This window comes from Labeo rohita, chromosome 25 (assembly GCF_022985175.1).
Source record: "Labeo rohita strain BAU-BD-2019 chromosome 25, IGBB_LRoh.1.0, whole genome shotgun sequence".
Taxonomy (NCBI): Eukaryota; Metazoa; Chordata; class Actinopteri; order Cypriniformes; family Cyprinidae; genus Labeo; species Labeo rohita.
The window spans coordinates 11,530,453-11,551,637 of NC_066893.1; the positions used below are offsets into that span (position 1 = coordinate 11,530,453).

At 33.3% G+C, this 21,185-nt stretch overlaps 1 protein-coding gene across 1 annotated transcript; it reads right to left on the reverse strand.

Moving 5' to 3' along the window:
• Positions 1 to 1,393: 1,393 nt before the first annotated feature.
• On the reverse strand, positions 1,394 to 19,731 carry parp6b (poly (ADP-ribose) polymerase family, member 6b). The gene is made up of 25 exons (XM_051100367.1): positions 19,685 to 19,731; positions 18,822 to 18,866; positions 15,374 to 15,672; positions 14,780 to 14,950; positions 14,453 to 14,530; positions 10,459 to 10,553; positions 10,194 to 10,254; positions 9,976 to 10,066; positions 9,836 to 9,902; positions 9,593 to 9,742; positions 9,076 to 9,214; positions 7,667 to 7,798; positions 6,843 to 6,938; positions 6,657 to 6,749; positions 6,386 to 6,511; positions 6,224 to 6,289; positions 5,553 to 5,620; positions 5,412 to 5,460; positions 5,210 to 5,322; positions 5,057 to 5,129; positions 4,872 to 4,941; positions 2,911 to 2,990; positions 2,641 to 2,704; positions 2,382 to 2,466; positions 1,394 to 2,304 (listed from the first exon to the last, which is right to left on the reverse strand). The coding sequence occupies exons 4-25, from the start codon at positions 14,822 to 14,824 to the stop codon at positions 2,208 to 2,210; spliced, it is 1,938 nt and encodes a 645-aa protein (XP_050956324.1). The 5' UTR covers positions 14,825 to 14,950; positions 15,374 to 15,672; positions 18,822 to 18,866; positions 19,685 to 19,731; the 3' UTR covers positions 1,394 to 2,207.
• Positions 19,732 to 21,185: the final 1,454 nt, after the last annotated feature.

Here is a 21,185-nt window from a genome sequence, read left to right on the forward strand (position 1 = left end):
AAAAATGACCCTTACAACTGGTTTTGTGATCCATGGTCATATATAATATATGAAAATATATAGTATATACTATTTCATATATATATAAATATATAACTATTATAAATATTATATATATTACTATACAATACATATACATAACATATAATTATATAGTACTAAAATACTATATATATATATATATATATATATATATATATGTCTGAAATATTATACATAGAATATAATAAATCTATTTATATAAATTATCAATATTATTAAATGATAAATTATATATATATATATATATATATATATATATATATAAAGTAAATGTCATAAATATGATATATATAATAGAAGAAATTATTATAGATTGTAATTATATATTGCATATATTAAAAATGCATTATATATATTATTTAATATAGTATTTGTATTAATAATTTTATTAATATCATATAATATTAGAAATATATGTAAAATATAATAAATGCTAAATATATTTATAGCAATTATGTAATTACATTATATATTAACAATGTATCTTATATATATTATATAAAAATATAATAAATTATATATTGCATATATTAAAATTTTATGTGTGTGTATATATGTTAACTTTATATAGTATTTGTATTAATATTTCTATTTATTAATATAATTAATATAATGTGTGTGTGTGTGTGTGTATATATATATATATATAATTATGATTATTATTTATATATTTATAACATAAAAAAAAACACTTTTTTAACATAAATGTATTTATATTTCCATAATTTACATTTATGTAATTATTAAAAAAAGTATAATGTAAAATGGGAAAGTGGAGGGTGAGGGGTCTCGGAGCAGATGCAGGCCTCATGTGGATGTAGCGCACTGTTATGAATTATTATGTGTTTCTGCTCCAGAGGAGAACACACCCGCGGGCTAAACCGAGAAGTCAAAATGTCCTCTGGGACTTTTGCGCGATGCAACACACTATTAATTTTTTTCGGGGTCGTGACAGATAACAGCATGACAACAGAACCGTATGCGCGCGCCCGCACGCTACTTGACATCATTACGGGCACTTTCCATTGACATCTACTGTTTATATAAAATTAATTATATTTCTAGGACACACACCAGCCATTTATAGAAACGTTTGGCAGGTTTAGATTTTAATTAAGACACTATTCAGTCCCTATAAGTCTTCCCTGGTGAAAAAACCAGCATATGCTGGTAGGTATGTTTTGATGCTGGGATGCTGGTTAGGTAGGTTTTGATGCTGGTTTATGCTGGTCCTTTGCTGGTTTTTGCTGGTCATGTTGCTAGTCAAGGACCAGCATGAACCAGCAAAGGACCAGCTTAAACCAGCATCAAAACATACCTACCAGCATATGCTGTTTTTTTTCACCAGGGTTCGTAATGTACGTAATATTAGTTGTCATTGTGGGAACATTTAGGGAAGACATTTGTAACATGCTCTAAATTTATTGAAAAACTGCCAACATACAAATATAGGCCGTATGAAACCATGACCCACCTTCAGATTGGTTTTACGTCTTCAGACTGACATCAACAAAATCATACGTACACTTCTCGTCTCTAATGTGTCGTTACGTGTCGTTTATTGGCAGTCTTCTCCGCTTGAAGCTCTCTGAAGAGTGATGCCTTCTAGTGCACAGCACCAAACTTATTAACATTTCATGTTAAGAGGTTTACGATCCATAATAACTGGCGTCACAACATTCTCATGAAAATAAACTGAATGAACTGATGGATAGGCTGCATTACACTAGTATACATACATCAAACAGTACTTAATAATGTGGAGTTGTCTAGATGTAAACACTTTAAAATGGCAGGTTTATAGAATTATAAGCCTTTATATATTTCATTCCCCAGTTTTTTATGCTTTTATTCTCTTAGGCAATAGAGACCCCTGGTGGGCAAAATTGGAATTAGACTTTTTTTTCCCCCAAACGTTGTAAATTTAACGTTAATTAACAGCACTTCTCATGACGTAGTAAACATGACTAAATGAGAAATAAATTAATAAAATGTTTATCAAAAAAGTTACAAAACGGCTTTCCCTTCTTTCCACGTAAAGACAAACTTGACTGGAGGCTAGCGTCGTCAAAAACACCTAGTTTGAGGTAATTCTTTCCCATGTTCCCAGTTCATATGTTCCCTTGTAAAATTTCTCAAAGCGTCACAGTGGTGAAACGGGTCAGTCAGGTTGATTGTCCCCCAATCACCCGCAATATCTCTTTCTGTATCCGGACGTCCTGTGTGTTGATGTTAGCATCTCCTACCTGGCCGTCCTCGTACCTAGATTGCGGGGGATATTGTGAGCCAAGAGATGTAGAATTTGTAATAAGAATATGATAACGCATAAAAATACTCACACAAAAAAGAAGCGTGTGCAGACGTGATCAGAAATTGGGCAAACCCAAATATTTCCATGTTTCTGTAGATCTTTGGAAGTTATTACTGTTGAGAGAAATACAAAATTAGTTCATTTTAAAGGAATAGTACACACACACACATACACACACAAAGAATACATTCATTTTTGGTGAACTGTTTCTTTAATTGGTCAAACCAACAAAAAGCTAATAGTTTGAATGACATTATTTGTATTTACTAGTATTATTATCACCCTACCCTCACACAGAGCAACACAATTTAGATTTCGACTCTGAAGAAACCTTGACTGTGTCGGTCGACACTGCAAAAGAAAAATGGCATATTTCAGTAGCGATTCAATACCAAAAATTAAATGAAATAAGTGAAATGAGTGCAATCACAATGCAAACCTCATGTAACTTTGCTTCTATTGTTTCCAGTCAGGTTTGACTCTCCTAGTCTGATTAACTACAGATTGCACCTGTAATACATCCATATCAGTCCAGTCTCTACAGATGGAGTTAATACCTGTAAGACAGTGTTGACCCGGTTGTAGTGCTGTACTAATTCCTCTTTAGTAGGCATGTGGTGCTGTCCCTTTCCCATTCCTGTACACAAATACAGTTTACAGTGAAAACTAATATAACAGTGCATATATCTATATATGGATATAGAAACAAACACTGCAGTAAGAAATTAGGAATGCTCATTCAAATACTCAAGTTTGCTTAAAATACTAATCTAGGAGTATCAGTGCTACTTGGATATATCATACAGAATAATTATTATGAATCAAATATCATGGCATTTACAAGGCAAGTTTTTAACAAACTGAAAACTTTTGAAAGTTTTTAATATCTTTGCTAGGGGCCTCCTCCTTAAAATGTAAAGGCAACTGTTTATTTTAATACATAAAGATACTGTTATTGAAAGTGATACTATAAAGATGACATGTTGTCTATATTACCTTAGTCCTAATAAATGTAAATTATTTATAATAATTATTTAATATTAATGTTGTATTAATTTTATAATTATTTTAATAATTATTTTTCTCACAGATTAATCTGTGATTGATCAGATTCATCACACAGTTGTTAAAAAAAATATTAATAAGTTATTGTGATTGCAAGTTATTAACTCCCAAGTTTACATCATGCAATTCTGACTTTTTTTTAGAATTCCAACTTTTTCCTTAGAATTCTGAGCTTACATCTGGCATTTCTGCCTTTTTCTTTAGAATTCCGAGTTTACATCTTGCAGTTTTGACTTTTTCCTTAGAATTCCAAGTTTACATCTCACAATTCTGATTTTTTCCCTAGAATTCCAACATTTTCCTTAGAATTCTGAGTTTACATCTGGCATTTCTGAATTTTTCCTTAGAATTCCGAGTTCACATCTTGCAATTTTGACTTTTTCCTTCGAATTCCAAGTTTGCATCTCGCAATTCTGACTTTTTTCTTAGAATTCCAACATTTTCCTTAGAATTCTGAGTTTACATCTTGCAATTTTGACTTTTTCCTTAGAATTTCAAGTTTACATCTCGCAATTCTGACTTTTTTCCTTGAATTCCAAGTCTACATTTCACAATTCTGACTGTTTTCTTAGAATTCAAACTTTTTCCTTAGAATTCCGAGTTACATTTCACAATTCTGGCTTTTTTCTTTGAATTCCAAGTTTACATCTCGCAATTCTGACTTTTTCTTAGAATTCCAACTTTTTCTTTAGAATTCTGAGCTTACATCTTGCAATTATGACTTTTTTCTTAGAATTCCAAGTTTACATCTTGCAGTTTTGACTTTTTCCGTAGAATTACAAGTTTACATCTGCCAATTCTGTCATTTTGCTTAGAATTTCCAAGTTTACATTTTGCAATTCTGACTTTTTTCTTTAGAATTCCAACTTTTTCGGTAGAATTCTGAATTTACATCTCGCAATTTTAACTTTTTTCTTAGAATTTCAAGTTTACATCGTGCAATTCTTTCTTTTTTCTTTAAATTCCGAGTTTACATCTCACAATTCTGGCTTTTTCCTTTGAATTCTCAGTTTACATTTTGCAAATTTGAAGAATTTCTTAGAATTTAAGTTTTCATATCATAATTCTGACTTTTTTTCTTAGAATTCTGACTATAGAATTCAGATTTATCTCACAGTTTTTAGAAAAAAATATGAATATATTTATTGTGATTAATCTCTTATTCTCTTACCAGTTTTTATTCTAAAAAGGATAAACAACTTATATTTGTTTTGTTTCAGTTAATAATCTGACTATTAAAAATAAAATAAAAAATATATATATATAATCTGGACCCCAGATTGAAAACCCTTAAAAACCAAAATGGTATTTAAATGGCTCATGACAAAAAAACAAAAACGTGGTCTCTGTCCCAAAATATGTCCAAAATGTCTCTGTCTTTCAAAATGTCTAAACCTACGCACATATTTTTTTTTAAACGCTGCACTCTGTAGACAAGCTTAAAAACTCTTACCTGAGTATCCAAATGAGATGCTGGAGATGGGGCTGAGGTAGATGCCCTTCCCATAGGCCGCCCCATGCAGCTTGTGTCAAAAAGAATAAAAAGGAATATTGGCCAAGGCCCAATACCCTAAGCAGAAAATCTGTAGGCAACACACTACAGTTCTTTATTCACCACACTGAGAGTATCCGTGGTACCTGCAGTTTCGTGTAGGAGGCGTTTACAAGTCCATTTCTTAGAATAGAGTGCCAGTTTTCAATATGAGAACCACTGAAGACAGAGAACCGGTGATTAGTCAGTAATCATAAACCACTGATTATCAAATGATCTCATACTAAACTCAAACTCACTGAAAAGCGAACGTGCTGCCGTGGAGTTTCCTAGCGGTGCGAAAGCGGGCCTCTTTAGCAGGAGGACTGCTGAGAAGCAGGAACTGATGGGAGGTGTGCATGAACTTCAGTTGCTGTTAGCAGAAGACAGAGGAGTGAAACAGAGGAAATGAAGGTTTAGTCACACTGCTATTTGAGAGATAAAGCGATCAAACGCCCTTACTCTGCTGGAGGGCAGCTTGACAATGTGAGACCTGTTGCTGGATATAATCCTGAAAAGAAAAAGAAGATTAAGGGTCATTATGATAACAGGAATGTAATGTAAACATGAGAATTCCATTTAAGGAAATGGTGTTTTACTCACCACTGCAGCAGAGGATGTGCAAGCGGGTCCAGTTTGTCCATCTGTTTCTTTATTTCAACATAAGGGCCCTGTAAAATATGAGGTTAGGTGTCACGCATTTCCTTGATCAGGACTATGTGAACATTGGTGTAGCTATTGTGAGTCACAGTCATAGCGCCACCAGCTGGCAACAGGAAGTTTGTCTCTTACAACATGCTTCGAATTCGCCCTCTTACATTTACCAGAATCGCTTCAGGTTTGGTTACAATAATGTAAAGAAACAGCTGATGTAAAATTGCAAAAGAATTCTCAAATGTTGAAAAGTGCTGCGTAAAGTTATTCTGACTATTTCTGACTATTAACCTGCAACTGTAAGTTTACATCTTAGCAATTTTGAGGAAAAACGTCAAAATTCTGAGTTAACTTGCAATTGCGAGGTTACATCTTTCTTAGAATTCTGAGTTTACATCTCACAACTCGGACTCCTTTACTCAGAATTGTGTGTTATAAACTAGAAATTGCAAGTTGACACCTTTTTGAAATATAGCGCCATTGCGCTACAGGCATCCCAAGTTCATTCCTGGCTCGAGGACCTTTCCTGATCCTGCCCTCCACCCCTCTCTTTGGTTCCTGTCAGCGCTACCATGTCCTATCATAATAAAGGCAAAAATGCCAAAAAAAGAATTACTCACTTGTGTTATTTCTCGGATTGATGTGATGCTGTCTAGTGCCCTCTGTAGCCGCTCATAACTTCTTTTCTATAAATGGAAAATGAGGTCACAAAGTCATTCTAAAGATGAAATGTGATCATTCTAAAACTGCTATTTATCCATTTCATCTGTTAAAGTATCTACCTTCGGATTGAAGGCTAGAGACTTGGGGTCATGAGGGTCAACGACAGAAGGGTAAGGGTCAAAGATGATGCTTTTACGGACAGATTCAAGTGCAGCACGACACATTGCCACCAACAGGTCCACTACCTGTACAAAAACATTGTTTTATATATACATAAAATATGATATAAAATACTATATCTTATATCTATAAATCTTATATAAAGACGATATATAAACAATAGAAGTAACTGGTATTTTTCATCTAGCTATATAAACGTGTGTGTGATACCTCAGCTCCAGTAGCTACATCTTCTGCAGCTTCTGACATAACACCCAGAGTGTTAAAGGAGAACACGCACAGTTCTCTCGTACAAACAGCAGGCTGAACAACACACATACACAAAAGAAACTGAGATCCATAGTTTTGTGGATTTACTGGAGTATTTTAATGGAGTTTTTCAAGCATTTGATGTACCTTGAGCATAGAGCCGTTCTGAAACACATGCTGTTCATCACAGACCACACAATAGTCGTTCAGAGTGGGGATCCTCTGCTCTGAGTACTTCATGACCTAGAGGACAAAAATTAATAATTAGATAAGTTGTAGTATCGTCAAAGGATTAGTTTACTCCAGAAATTAAATTTCCTGATAATTTATTCACCCCCATGTCATCCAAGATGTTCATGTCTCTTTTTCTACAGCCAAAAAGGAATTAAAGCTTTTGAGGAGAACATTCCAGGATTTTTTCCATATAGTGGACTTCAATGGGGATTAATGGGTTGAAGCGCCAGATTGCAGATTCAGTGCAGCCTCAAAGGGCTCTGCACAATCCCAGCTGAGGAATAAGGGTCTTATCTAGGGAAACAATCGTGCTAGTGCAAAATGAGCATTTGTGGTTAAAAAGTATATACATTTCTATTTTTTTTTTTTTTTTTTAGAAAATGAGAAATAGTTTCACTAGATAAGACCCTTATTCCTCGGTTGGGATCATGTAGAGCCATTTGAAGCTGCAATGAAACTGCAGTTTGGACCTTCAACCATTTAATCCCCATTAAAGTCCACTATATGGAGAAAAATCATGGAATGTTTTCCTCAAAAAAAATTTAACTCAGTAGCGATCTAATCATTTAAAAGGAAACAACACAGAGAAGGAGAGATTTATTGTAATATGAAAGCTAAATAGATGTAAGATTGAAACAGCCAATCACAATCAAGTATGGAAATAAATGACAAGAAGACTAATTGCAATTCATTATGCAAATATTATGTGTTTTACATTAAATTCCTCTGAGGTTTACCTGTACGAGGAAGCCGTACTCCAGGGTTGGGATGCTCTTGCAGTGAATTAGAGCTTGTGAAGAGAAGAAGAGCTGAATGAGCTGCCTAGTGGTGATGTGCACAGTCGATCTTGAGCCTGGGACCGCCACACTCTGTTAAAAATGTCAATCATTTGGCATTAGCTGCTTATTATATTAATATATATAAAGAATGTTTTCCACAAACATATTCAAGGGTAAGTTCAATTCCAGAATAAAAATGTACAGATAATGTACTCACCCCCTTGTCATCCAAGATGTTCATGTCTTTCTTTCTTCAGTCGTAAAGAAATTATGGTTTTTGAGGAAAACGTTTCAGCATTTTTCTCCATATAGTGGACGTCTATGGTGCCCCGAGTTTGAACTTCCAAAATGTAGTTAAAATGCGGCTTCAAACAATCCCAAATGCGGTTGTAAACAATCCCAGCCGAGGAAGAAGGGTCTTATCTAGCGAAACGATCGTTTATTTTCACTTAAAAAATACATTTATATACGTAAAACGCTTGTCTTGTTTTACTCTGCCTGGACTCTGTTTTGTTCCGGTTCATGACAGTTACGGTATGTCGAAAAACTCCCATCTCATGTTCTCCCTCAACTTCAAAATCATCCTATATCGCTGATTTACCTTTTTTGTTAAGGGTGTTTGATCTTCTTTGCATGTTTACTTTGCAAAGACTGGGTCAGTACTTCTGCAGTGATGTAGGATGATTTTGAAATGATTTTTGCAGTTGAGGGAAAAAATACAATTGGAGTTTTTCGACATACCCTAACTGTCTTGAACCATTATACACAGAGTTCAGGCAGAGACAAGACGAGCATGAGACAAAATCGTTTGAAGCCGCATTTAAACTACATTTTGGAAGATCAAACTCGGGGCACCATAGAAGTTCACTATATGGAGAAAAATGTTGAAATGTTTTCCTCAAAAAACATCATTTCTTTACGACTGAAGAAAGAAAGACATGAAGATCTTCGATGACAAGGGGGTGAGTACATTATCTGTACATTTATGTTCTGGAAGTGGACTTCTTTAAGCAGCACAACTGTTTTCAACACTGATAACCAAAAGAAATGTTTCTTGAGCACCAAAACCAGCATTATTAGATTTCTGAAGGATCATATGACACTGAAGACTGGAGTAATGATGCTAAAAATTCATCTTTGCATCACAGGAATAAATTACATTTTACAACATATTCATATCGAAAACTGTTGTTTTAAATTGCAATAATTTTAAACAATATTACTGATTTTACTGTGTTTTTGATTAAATAAATGCAACCCAAATGAGCATAATGACGTAATGACATTAAAAAGTATTACCGACCCCTAAACAAGTCTAAACAACGCATAAAGGTGTCATTATAATACATAGGCATGTTCAAACGCACTTGTCCAATTGGGCTGGAGGTGTGCAGTTCTCCTTTGGTGCAGGACATGGAGCGGCTCATCAGGCGGGTCACTCTCAACTCCTGTCCTGCTGGCCTTGTCTTCACCCCAGGGCCCTGGATCAACGGAACACTGGAGCACCTGAAGAAAACAAAATGTAATTTGATTATTTTTTTTGCAATTATTGCAATGCAACTGACACAAAATGTATTCTTGTAGCATCATAATATTACGGTTGAACCACTGATGTCACATGGACTACTTTAACAATGTCCTAACTACCTTTCTGGGGCTTGAACGTGTCAGTTGTGTTGCTGTCTATGCAGGGTCAGAAAGCTTGCGAGTTTTATCAAAAATATCTTAATTTGTTCTCCAAAGCTGAATGAAGGTCTTATGGGTTCTGAACAAGATGAGGGTGAGTAATTAATGACAGAATTTTTATTTTTGGGTGAACTATCCCTTTAATACTACTAACAGCATATCTTGCACATTTATTCTATAGAGTGTTTTGATTCTTACTTGGTTATCGGTGAGAAAATGCTAAGTCCAGCTCTGAACTTCTTGATGGTTCCTCCAGCTTTAAACCAGCTGTGTCTCTTTCTCTGTTGGGCGTTGAGGAACTCATTGCTGAGATGTTTCCATTGATTAGATATAAATGTGCTGAGAATCCTGGGAGAAGACATCAATATTTGTTGGTGTAAAGATTACTGAGGCATATACTGCATGTCACACTGCATAAAACAGAATAGAAAGACTGTTTACCTTTTAAGCTGAACCCCAAGGCAGAAACCGTCCTTGCAAGTTGGTTGGAACACCTCCACAGTGGGTTCTGGAAGAGGTTGAGATGTTTCAGTTGAGTCACTTCCTGTCTTTTGTTACTGAAATAGTCATTTATTACTCACCTGGTCCATCTAGATACTGGGACAGTGAGAAACGAAGGCGTAAAACGATTGGTTCTGTCCTCATGACCTTCCATGCTGACGCCACCTCCTCCTGCACAATGCAAACACACACAGGGGATGTGAACTTTTCGCTACATGAGTTTGCTTATCTGCTTATGAATTTGTCTGTTGCAGGTGGAATCTAGCCAAAAACATTACAGTATCTGTGGGTCTCTTACATCCAGGAAGCTGACGTTAATGTGTAGATCAATATCGACATCATCAATGGTCTCATACTCCCTAAAATATACAGAACAGACAAAAAGTCCACAGTTAGAGGAGTTTTTTGTGACAAAGACTTACAAATGAAGATAATTCAGTATGTAAAAATGATTTTTGCATTAACAATGACATAACCTTTATATGCAAGCTCAGTTGATTGTTTTTTCATTCACATATTAGCATTTCATGGGGCTTGAAGGAGCTTCATGGTTCTAACTGTACCTGACGGAAACGGCAGTTTCAGAGTAGATGTCCCTCACTGCACCAACATCGATGTCCAGCTGTGGATGTCGACTCAGGTCAGTGACATAATGACCCTGCAAAGAAACATGTACATCTTTTACATAAGAGTCAATTTAGGGTACATTTCCATTGATAATTATTACATTTTTTCAAGCAAGTTTCTTCATAAATATAAGATTTTATTCACTAAGGGAAAGCATAATCTCCTGTGTTTCAGTTTGCTTCAAATTGTCTTGTTGTCCCAGTTTTTGCAGTGTTTGTTTTTTAAGTGTATCAAATTCTGTCAACTATGTTAAGCACATTGTTATGGTTTGCAATATTTTTATGATTCTATTCTATTCTGTACTATTCTATTCTATTCTATTCTATTCTATTCTATTCTATTCTTTTCTTTTCTTTTCTTTTCTTTTCTGTTTGTTCTTTTGATTTATGTTGAGTTCTATTCTATTGTTTTATGTAACTGTGTTCTTTTATGGCATGTTAAGTTCTATTCTGTTGTGTTCTAGTCAGTTGTGTTAAGTTTTGTTTTCTATTCTATATTCTGTTTTAATTTATTATATTTATCTTTGCAGTGTTGTTCTCTATTCTGTTTTATTCTATTCAGTTCGTTTATGTTGCTCTATTCTATTCTATTCTATTCTATTCTATTCTATTCTATTCTATTCTATTCTACTGTGGTAAGTTGAATTCCATTATGTGTTCTCAACTGTTTTTTTTTTGTTTTGTTTTCTGTTGAATTCTAATCTGTTTTATTCAATTTCTGTTCTTTTATGGTGTGTTAAGTTCTATTCTGTGTGGTCTTGCCTATTTCGTTGTTTTATTCTAAGATATTTTTTGTTTAAAGTTGCATTTTCTTCTGTGCTCTGCTTTATTTCGTTCTGTTATGGTGTGTTGAGTTCTGTTCTATTGTTTTAGTTCTTTTCAAGTTATTTTATGCTGTGTTCTATTCTATTCTATTCTGTTTTGTTCTTTTGATTTATGTTGAGTTCTATTCTATTGTTTTATTCAGCTGTGTTCTTTTATGGTGTGTAAGTTCTATTCTGTTGTGTTCTAGTCAGTTGTGTTAAGTTTTGTTTTCTATTCTATATTCTGTTTTAATTTATTATATTTATCTTTGCAGTGTTGTTCTCTATTCTGTTTTATTCTATTCAGTTCGTTTATGTTGCTCTATTCTATTCTATTCTATTCTATTCTATTCTATTCTATTCTATTCTACTGTGGTAAGTTGAATTCCATTATGTGTTCTCAACTGTTTTTTTTTTGTTTTGTTTTCTGTTGAATTCTAATCTGTTTTATTCAATTTCTGTTCTTTTATGGTGTGTTAAGTTCTATTCTGTGTGGTCTTGCCTATTTCGTTGTTTTATTCTAAGATATTTTTTGTTTAAAGTTGCATTTTCTTCTGTGCTCTGCTTTATTTCGTTCTGTTATGGTGTGTTGAGTTCTGTTCTATTGTTTTAGTTCTTTTCAAGTTATTTTATGCTGTGTTCTATTCTATTCTATTCTGTTTTGTTCTTTTGATTTATGTTGAGTTCTATTCTATTGTTTTATTCAGCTGTGTTCTTTTATGGTGTGTAAGTTCTATTCTGTTGCGTTCTAGTCTATTGTGTTGAGTTTTGTTTCCTTTTCTACGTTCTGTTCTAATTCATTCTATTTATCTTTGCAGTGCTGTTTTCTATTTTGTTTTATTCTATTCAGTTATTTTATGCTTTATTCTATTCTATTCTATTCTATTCTATTCTATTCTATTCTATTCTTTCCTGTTTGTTCTTTTGATTTATGTTTGGTTCTATTCTATTGTTTTATGTAACTGTGTTCTTTTATGGCATGTTAAGTTCTATTCTGTTGTGTTCTAGTCAGTTGTGTTAAGTTTTGTTTTCTATTCTATATTCTGTTTTAATTTATTCTATTTATCTTTGCAGCGTCGTTCTCTATTATGTTCAGTTCTTTTATGCTGCTCTATTCTATTCTATTCTATTCTATTCTATTCTATTCTATTCTATTCTATTTTGGTGAGTTGAATCCCATTATGTGTTCTCAACTATTTTGTTTCTTTGTTTTCTGTTGAGTTCTAATCTGTTTTATTCAATTTCTGTTCTTTTATGGTGTGTTAAGTTCTATTCTGTGTGGTCTAGCCTATTTCGTTGATCTTTGTGTTTTATTCTATGATATTTTTTGTTTAAAGTTGCATTTTCTTCTGTGCTCTGCTTTATTTCGTTCTATTATGGTGTGTTGAGTTCTGTTCTATTGTTTTAGTTCTTTTCAAGTTATTTTATGCTGTGTTCTATTCTATTCTATTCTATTCTATTCTATTCTATTCTATTCTATTCTGTTTTGTTCTTTTGATTTATGTTGAGTTCTATTCTATTGTTTTATTCAGCTGTGATCTTTTATGGCATGTTAAGTTCTGTTCTGTTGTATTCTAGTCAGTTGTGTTAAGTTTTGTTTTCTATTCTATATTCTGTTTTCATTTATTCTATTTATCTTTGCAGCGTCGTTCTCTATTCTGTTTTATTCTGTTCAGTTCTTTTATGCTGCTTCTATTCTATTCTATTCTATTCTATTCTATTCTATTCTATTCTATTCTATTCTATTCTACTGTGGTGAGTTGAATTCCATTATGTGTTCTCAACTATTTAGTTTTTGTTTTCTGTTGAGTTCTAATCTAATAATCTTTTATTCAATTTCTGTTCTTTTATGGTGTGTTAAGTTCTATTCTGTGTGGTCTAGCCTATTTCGTTGAGTTCTGTGTTTTATTCTATGATATTTTTTGTTTAAAGTCGATTTTATTATTTTATTCTGTGCTCTGCTTTATTTCGTTCTGTTATGGTGTGTTGAGTTCTGTTCTATTGTTTTAGTTATTTTCAAGTTATTTTATGCTGTGTTCTATTCTATTCTATTCTATTCTGTTTTGTTCTTTTGATTTATGTTGAGTTCTATTCTATTGTTTTATTCCATTTCTGTTCTTTTATGGTGTGTTAAGTTCTATTCTGTGTGGTCTAGCCTATTTCGTTGTGTTTTATTCTATGATATTTTTTGTTTAAAGGTGCATTTTCTTCTCTGCTCTGCTTTATTTCGTTCTGTTATGGTGTGTTGAGTTCTGTTCTATTGTTTTAGTTTTTCTTTTCTGCTCTGCTTTATTTCGTTCTGTTATGGTGTGTTGAGTTCTGTTCTATTGTTTTAGTTCTTTTCAAGTTATTTTATGCTGTGTTCTATTCTGTTCTATTCTATTCTGTTTTGTTCTTTTGATTTATGTTGAGTTCTATTCTATTGTTTTATTCAACTGTGTTCTTTCATGGTGTGTTAAGTTCTATTCTGCTTTGTTCTAGTCTATTGTGTTGAGTTTTGTTTCCTATTCTACATTCTATTCTAATTCATTCTATTTATCTTTGCAGTGCTGTTTTCTATTTTGTTTTATTCTATTCAGTTTTTTATACTGAGTTCTATTCTATTGTGTTCTATTCTATTCTATTCTATTCTATTAGTGACTTCCATTATGTGTTCTCATCTATTTTTTCTGTTTCATGTTGAGTTTTAATATACTGTTTTATTCAATTTCTTATCATAATGTAACCTATGTTTTTTTAATTGGCAAAGCACCATTTTAGGAGCTGAATCAAGTTGAAAAGAATGTCTTGAATGATTTGTTTATTTGTTATTCATTAACAAAGCACAGATGCTCTATGTTTTGGTAAGAAATCTGAAGCAAGTTCAGGTAATCTGAGAAACTGGAGCCATCTGGTGCTCCTCATACTAGGGAGCCACCCATAAACCTACACTAATCCACTGAAAACCCCACAATGCACTTTGGTATCCCCAATATATTCAGCTACTGTGGTATGTGGATAGACAAAACAAACAGATAATAGACAAAATACACCTAGATAGACAGATAAAATACAAGAATTTGCTAATTTAGCAAATTAGCATCAGGTTTAGCATGCATTTCCAGTAGATTGTTTGGTAATATGCTAACCTGGGCGCCGTAGAAGAAATCCTCACCATCGCTGTCGCCATCTGAGTCCTCGTCACTCCAGAATTGCTCACCGATGCTCTGGAAAAAGTTATCACAGGTCAATCACAGCTAATTTCCCCTGTGATGCGCTAATTCATTACCCATCCCCCATTCATTAGACACTGAATAGCCCTTATCAGTCAGTCTGTAATCTACTCAACGGGGTGACTGTGTCAGTAGGGCAGCCTACATCTTAGACCATCAGCTTGGTCTGGTTATACTGTCCGTCAAAGCACCTTATTTGCTTACAGTGCATTGGATTATGGTTAGCATGTGAGATTTTCATACCATGCTGTTCATAGATGCTGCTCTAGTAAGTTTCCTCTGCCACATTCATCCATTCCAGCTAAGTGTGGTTTGGCTAGGCTGGTTTGGGAAGTCAACACAGGTTGAACAAAGCCGATGGAAGGGCTGCACTCATTTTCTGGTGTCCATTAGCAAAGTCATCTCCATGGCAACCTGCGACAACACAATGCAAGAGTGGCAATTCATTAAACGTCCATTTAGAGTTAATTTGTGTCACCACATACTGACTCTACATGTGGTGCCCATTACAAAACACTTATGATGTACTTAAATTACTACATGTATGTATTGGATGTGGTGAATTGAATTGAATGTTAATATATTTTTATTTTAAATACAGTATTTTTATATACAGATTTAAATTCTATGATTAAATGTGGACATTAAATACAGACGTCATTTGTCCTGTAATTATTCTGTACACCTGTTGGATGCTCTGACAATTTCTTTAAACAATAAATGAATAAAAACATGAATAAATAAAACATAATACAGGCATAAGAATCCATTAATTATTAAACTAGTTCAATTACATTTGTGTTAGCTCTGCACTATAATAGAAAATTCCAGTCTTACCTCTTGAAGACAAGGCAGATGCTTTGAGCGAGGTCTGTATGTCATAACCTTAACAAAACATCCTAAAATGCCTCACACCAGGAAGCGTTTATATATAAAGTGAGTCAGCTGACACAAAGAATCTTAATTAGAAATGTACCCCTATTGTCTAGCAGTCATTGTTTCTCGTCTGGTTCCTCTCACGGGTTGCTTTTCTCGCTGTCTCCGCTGTCTGCTTTCTCCCTGACAACACACGACAGCTCGGGCATGCTCAGTGCGTGCCATCCGGGTCATGAGACCGGCAGCTGACAGCCAGTGTGCTAGTAGCAGGAGGGGAGGAGGGGGTGAGCAGAAAAGACATGCCTGGTAGATCATGGAACAGAAGATCAAATGCAACCCCCTGCGTGTCCATGACCTGATATTTTCATCTCTTAATGCATGCTGTGTTATACATTGCCTGACTCTGTGTGTGTGTGTTTAATTAATTTAATAAAGGGCGGGTCTGTTGCTCTCTTCTGTCGGGTTGAGTTATGTTTTCTATTCTGTATTCTATTCTAATTTGTTCTATTTGTATGTAGAGTGTTGTGTTGTATTTTATTGTGTTTTTCAATTAAGCTATTCTATTCTATTCTATTCTACTCTATTTTATTCTATTCTATTGTGGTGAGCTGAATTCTATGCTGTGTTCTTGTCTGTTTTGTTTATTTGGGTTATGTTGAGTTCTATTTTAGTGTTTTATTCAACTGTGTTCTCCATTTTGTTTTATTCTATTCAGTTCTTTAATGCAATTCAATTTAATTCTATTCTATTCTACTGTGGTGAGTTGAATTCCATTGTGTTCTTGTTTCCTGTTTTTTTTATGTTGAGTTCGGTTCTATTGTTTCATTTGACCGTGTTTTTTATAGTGTGTTAAGTCCTATTCTGTTGTGTTCTAGTCTGTCTTGAGTCTTGTTTTCTATTCTATAGTCTGTATCTTTGCAGTGTTGTTATCCATTTTGTTTCATTCTATTCTGTTCCTTTATGCTGTGTTCTGTTCTGTTCTATTCTATTCTATTCTATTCTGTTCTGTTCTGTTCTGTTCTGTTCTATTCTATTGTGGTGAGCTGAATTCTATGCTGTGTTCTTTTCTGTTTTGTTCTTTTAGTTTATGTTGAGTTCTATTTTAGTGTTTTATTCAATTGTTCTCTATTTTGTTTTATTCTATTCAGTTCTTCAATGCAATTCTATTCTATTCAATTCTATTCTATTCTATTCTATTCCATTGTAGTGAGTTGAATTCCATTCTGTGTTCTTGTTTCCTGTTTTTTTATGTTGAGTTTTTTCTGTTCTGTTCTATTCTATTCTATTCTGGTGAGTTGAATTCCATTATGTGTTCTCATATATTTTGTTTTTTCTGTTTCATTTTGAGTTCTAATCTACCATTTAATTCAATTTCTGTTCTTTTGTGGTGTGTTAAGTTCTATTCTGTTGTGTTCTAGCCAATTGTGTTGAGTTGTTTTTTATTCTATGCTATTCTTTTGTTTCAAGATGAATTTTACTCTGTGCTCTGTTTTATTTTGTTCTGTTCTAGTGTGTTGAGTTCACTTCTATTGTGTTATTCTATTCAGTTCTTTTATGCTGTGTTCTGTTCTATTTTATTCTGTTGTGGTGAGTTGAATTCCATTGTGCTTTCATCTATTTTGTTTTTTTGTTTCATGTTGAGTTGTAATCTACTGCTTTATTCCATTTCTGTTATTTTATGGTGTGTTAAGTTCTATTCTGTTGTTTTCTAACTTATTTTGCTGAGTTGTGTTTTATTCCATGCTATTTTTTGTTTTGAGTCTAATTTTATTTTGTATTCTTTTTTTCTATTTTGGTGTGTTGAGTTCTGTTCTATTGTTTTATTCTATTCAGTTCTTTTATGTTGTGTTTGTTTCTATTCTATTCTATTCTATTCTATTCTATTCTATTCTATTTTATTCTATTCTGATAAGCTGAATTCCATTGTGTTTTCATCTATTTTGTTTTTCTGTTTCATGCTGACTTCTAATTTACTGTTTTATTCAATTTCTGTTCTGTTATGGGGTTTGTGTTCTAATCTGTTGTGTTCTTGCCGATTGTGTTGAGTTGTGTTTTAATCTATGCTATTCTTTTGTTTTGAGTTGAATTTATTTTGTGCTCTGTTTTATTTTGTTCTGGTATGTTGAGTTCTTTTCTATTGTTTTATTCTATTCAGTTATTCTATTCTATTCTATTCTGTTGTGGTGAGTTGAATTTCATTGTGTTCTCATTCTGGTGTGTTGAATTTTGTTCTCTTGTTTTATTCTATTTAGTTCTTTTATGCTGTGTCCTATTCTGTTGCGGTGAGCTAAATTCTATTGTGTTCTCGTCTCTTTTGTTCTTCTTGTTTACATTGACTTTTAATCTACTGTTTTATTTGATTTCTGTTCTTTTATAGTGTGTTAAGTTCTATTCTGCTGTGTTTTAGCCTATTGTGATGAGTTGTGTTTTATTCTATGATATTCTTTTATTTCGAGTTAAATTTTATTCTGCACTGTTTTATTTTGTTCTATTCTGGTAGGTTGAGTTCTTTTCTATTATTTTATTCTATTCAGTTCTTCTATTCTAGTCTATTCTATTCCATTCTATTCTATTGTGGTGAGTTGAATTTCATTGTGTTCTCATTCCGGTGTGTTGAGTTTTGTTCTGTTGTTTTATTCTACTCTGTTTTATGGTGTGCTAAGTTCTATTTTATTGTTTTGAGTTGGGTTTTATTCTGTTATGTTCTTTTGTGGTAAGTTGAATTTCATTCTTTGCTCTGTTTGATTTTGTTCTTTTCTGGTGTGTTGATTTCTATTCTACTGTGTTAAGTTCAGTTCTATCTTATCCTGTTCTTGTGTGGTTTTCTGTTCTTCTGTTCTATTAATTTGTATTGTGTTGATCTGAATTTTATTCTATTTTGTTCTTTTGTGGTGAGTTTAATTCCATTCTGTGTTCTGTTCTTCTGCGGGTTGTTGAGTTCTGTTCTTTTGTGGTGATCTGAATTTTATTATATTGTTTTTTGTGTTGTCTTATGTGTATGTGTTTGTTTCATTCTGTTGTGCTCTGTTATTTTATGTTCTATTTTATACTATTACTGTATTATGTCATTTTGTCATTTTTCTATTATGTTGTGCTTTGTTTTTGTTCTATTGTTTTCTGTTCAGTCCAGTTTTGTTCTGTCCTTATGGCAAATCACTAAGCATTGTTGTTACACTTAAAATGTATTTGCTGTCAAAATAAACTATGGAGCATAGACAAGAATTACATCTTACAGTAACAATATCTGGTACATTATAAAGATTATAAAATATTCAAATTAACGGTCCTGATGGGCCTCAGTTCTCAACAAAAACATCCCGTTTCAGATATGTTAAGCTTTCAACAAAGTCATTTTCATAATTTATCAAGAACTTTGAGTGGATAAAAATAGGATGCTTTGTGACAGTACCTCATCATTTAGTCATTCTAGTGGGTGGGGAACAACACAGGACATCTGAAAGAGATGGATGGCAGTGGACACCGTGTGAGAGATGAAGTGCGGCCCATATAAGTGTCAGAAAAGGTACATGAACACACAAGGACTTAGCCTGCCAACAGCCAAAACCATCCTATTTGTATCATGTTCACATTACACCAATGGTGTTTTCTTTAGACATACATTTATACAGCACAGAAATCAGTAACAAAATAAATGCTTTTACAATACGCAAGTTAAGCTGTTTGTGTGATCTTAGACACAACATCCTGGCCTTAATCTGTAATTATCCTGGTGTCAGGCACCCAGTAATGTTGGACTAAGGCAGGTACTGCAGATGTAGCATTAGCACCCACCTAAAAACTGCATGAAGTCGCTGTGTACATTACAGACATTTCAAAAATCACAATTAAAATGTTAACGCTTTCATTAAGACTCTTGATTAATTAACTGACAATGGTATTAGGTAGTAATATTAGTCAAAATTCTAAAATTGTTCCAGAAAAATACATTTAAATAAAATTAAAAATTAAAAAAATAACTGAATGTCTCAACAATACCATCAGTTCTCTATGAAATGGCACATTTGTGTGTGCATATGCATCAAAGACAGCTGAACTTCAGTTAAAAGCAAATCTATCTAAATTCAGCACAACAATGTCCCAATGTCTAGAGATACAGAAAAATAGAGGATGTGTCAAACAGAGTATAGGGACAATAACTACTGTTTGACAAGAGCAGTGCTGGCTGCTGCAGATATAGATTTAAAGTAGGGTGTGCCTTGATCTCAGGTTGCTTAAATATAACCTCTGCATATAGAAACAGGATACACTTACAGACACAAGCTGCCCATGGGGTTAGCCTGATGTGATCAGTATTGTCTGTTGTCCACTAGAGGGAGATAGTGATTGTCTTACTCCTAGAAACATCAAAAGAAGAGGGAAAAGAGTGTTATAATTTGGGGCTCATTTTGTGTCTGTAAGAAAAATGGATTAATATTTAAATAATAATAATAATAATAACAACAACTTTATATATATATATATATATATATATATATATATATATATATATATACAATTGGTATTAATCATTATTTAATAATTAGTAATTGCATTTAATTTAATTTAATATAAATATTATTGCATTTAATTTTAATTTATTTAATTATATTTAATTATTACATTATTATAGTTGTCTCTCTTAAAATTATATAAGGTAAAACATGGTATGCTATATGATTATATTATTACACAAATGCATCAGAGATTGATGTTAAATACATTAATAATCATGTTTATAGCAGATGCTTTCTAATGACTTATTAATTATGATATGTAATACATTATCAGTACATGGTGCTTGTCAAGTATGTATGAAACTGTAATTCAGATCAGTGTGTGATATGTGACCTTGGACCACAAAACCAGTCTTAAGTAGCACGGGTATATTTGTAGCAATAGCCATAAATATATCAAAACATAATTTTTGATTAGTAATATGCATTGCTGAAAACTTAATTTGGACAACTTTAAAGGTGATTTTCTCAATATTTAGATTTTTTTGCCATTTCACATTGCAGATGTCAAATATTGTCCAAACATTGTGCTATCCTAACAAACCATACATCAATGGAGAGCTTATTTATTCAGCTTTAATATGATGTATAAATCTTAGTTTCAAAAAACGGACCCATATGACTGGTTTTGTGGTCCAGGGTCACATATGATACAGCAAACTCATATCTATAAAGTGTCAATTCTTGCCAGATGTATTTTAAGAGCTTAGCTGATGTACCGTCCAGTTTTCTTGAGACGTGCCCTTTGACATGGAGAACATACTGTACCAGAGGACGGAAACTGAGCTACAGCCTCTCTATAAGTGAATCAAAAAGACAGACAATGAAGAACATTTTTCAACATTTTAGAACATTTTTGTTTTACTGTACAGCTTAACGTTAGACAGTAAGCTATGCATTGTAAAGGTCACCCATACTGTTACCCATCAATCAACATGTCTGCAACACGACTTTCTAGTTTGCAAACTGAAGGGTAAGTATGTGTAGTGAATTTAATGACAGGCTAATTATGACAAACATTATTTGGATATATATGCAAAGCGTCAGATGATCTGACCTTTGCTGCTCTGTGGAAATGGCATACAGAATAGGCAACAAATCAAACGAGCAGCACTTCTATCATGGCCATCAAAGTTTCAGCTGTAGGCCTTGAGCTATTATTAGCACTCCAGATGCCTGTAATGCCTGGTATTTATGAAATGACATGAAGGAGTGGTGAGGCTGTTGGGGAAAGTCATATGCAGGCCTACTAATTTCTT

What these genes read in the sequence shown, in the direction of transcription:
- parp6b (XM_051100367.1), bottom strand. Translation starts at nt 14,824, where the DNA reads ATGTGGCAGAGGAAACTTACTAGAGCAGCATCTATGAACAGCATG. An exon ending in GAAACTGCCGTTTCCGTCAG is followed by an intron (nt 10,255 to 10,458) that starts GTACAGTTAGAA and finishes TGTATATTTTAG; the next exon opens with GGAGTATGAGACCATTGATG. An exon ending in CTTGGGGTTCAGCTTAAAAG is followed by an intron (nt 9,743 to 9,835) that starts GTAAACAGTCTT and finishes GTCTTCTCCCAG; the next exon opens with GATTCTCAGCACATTTATAT.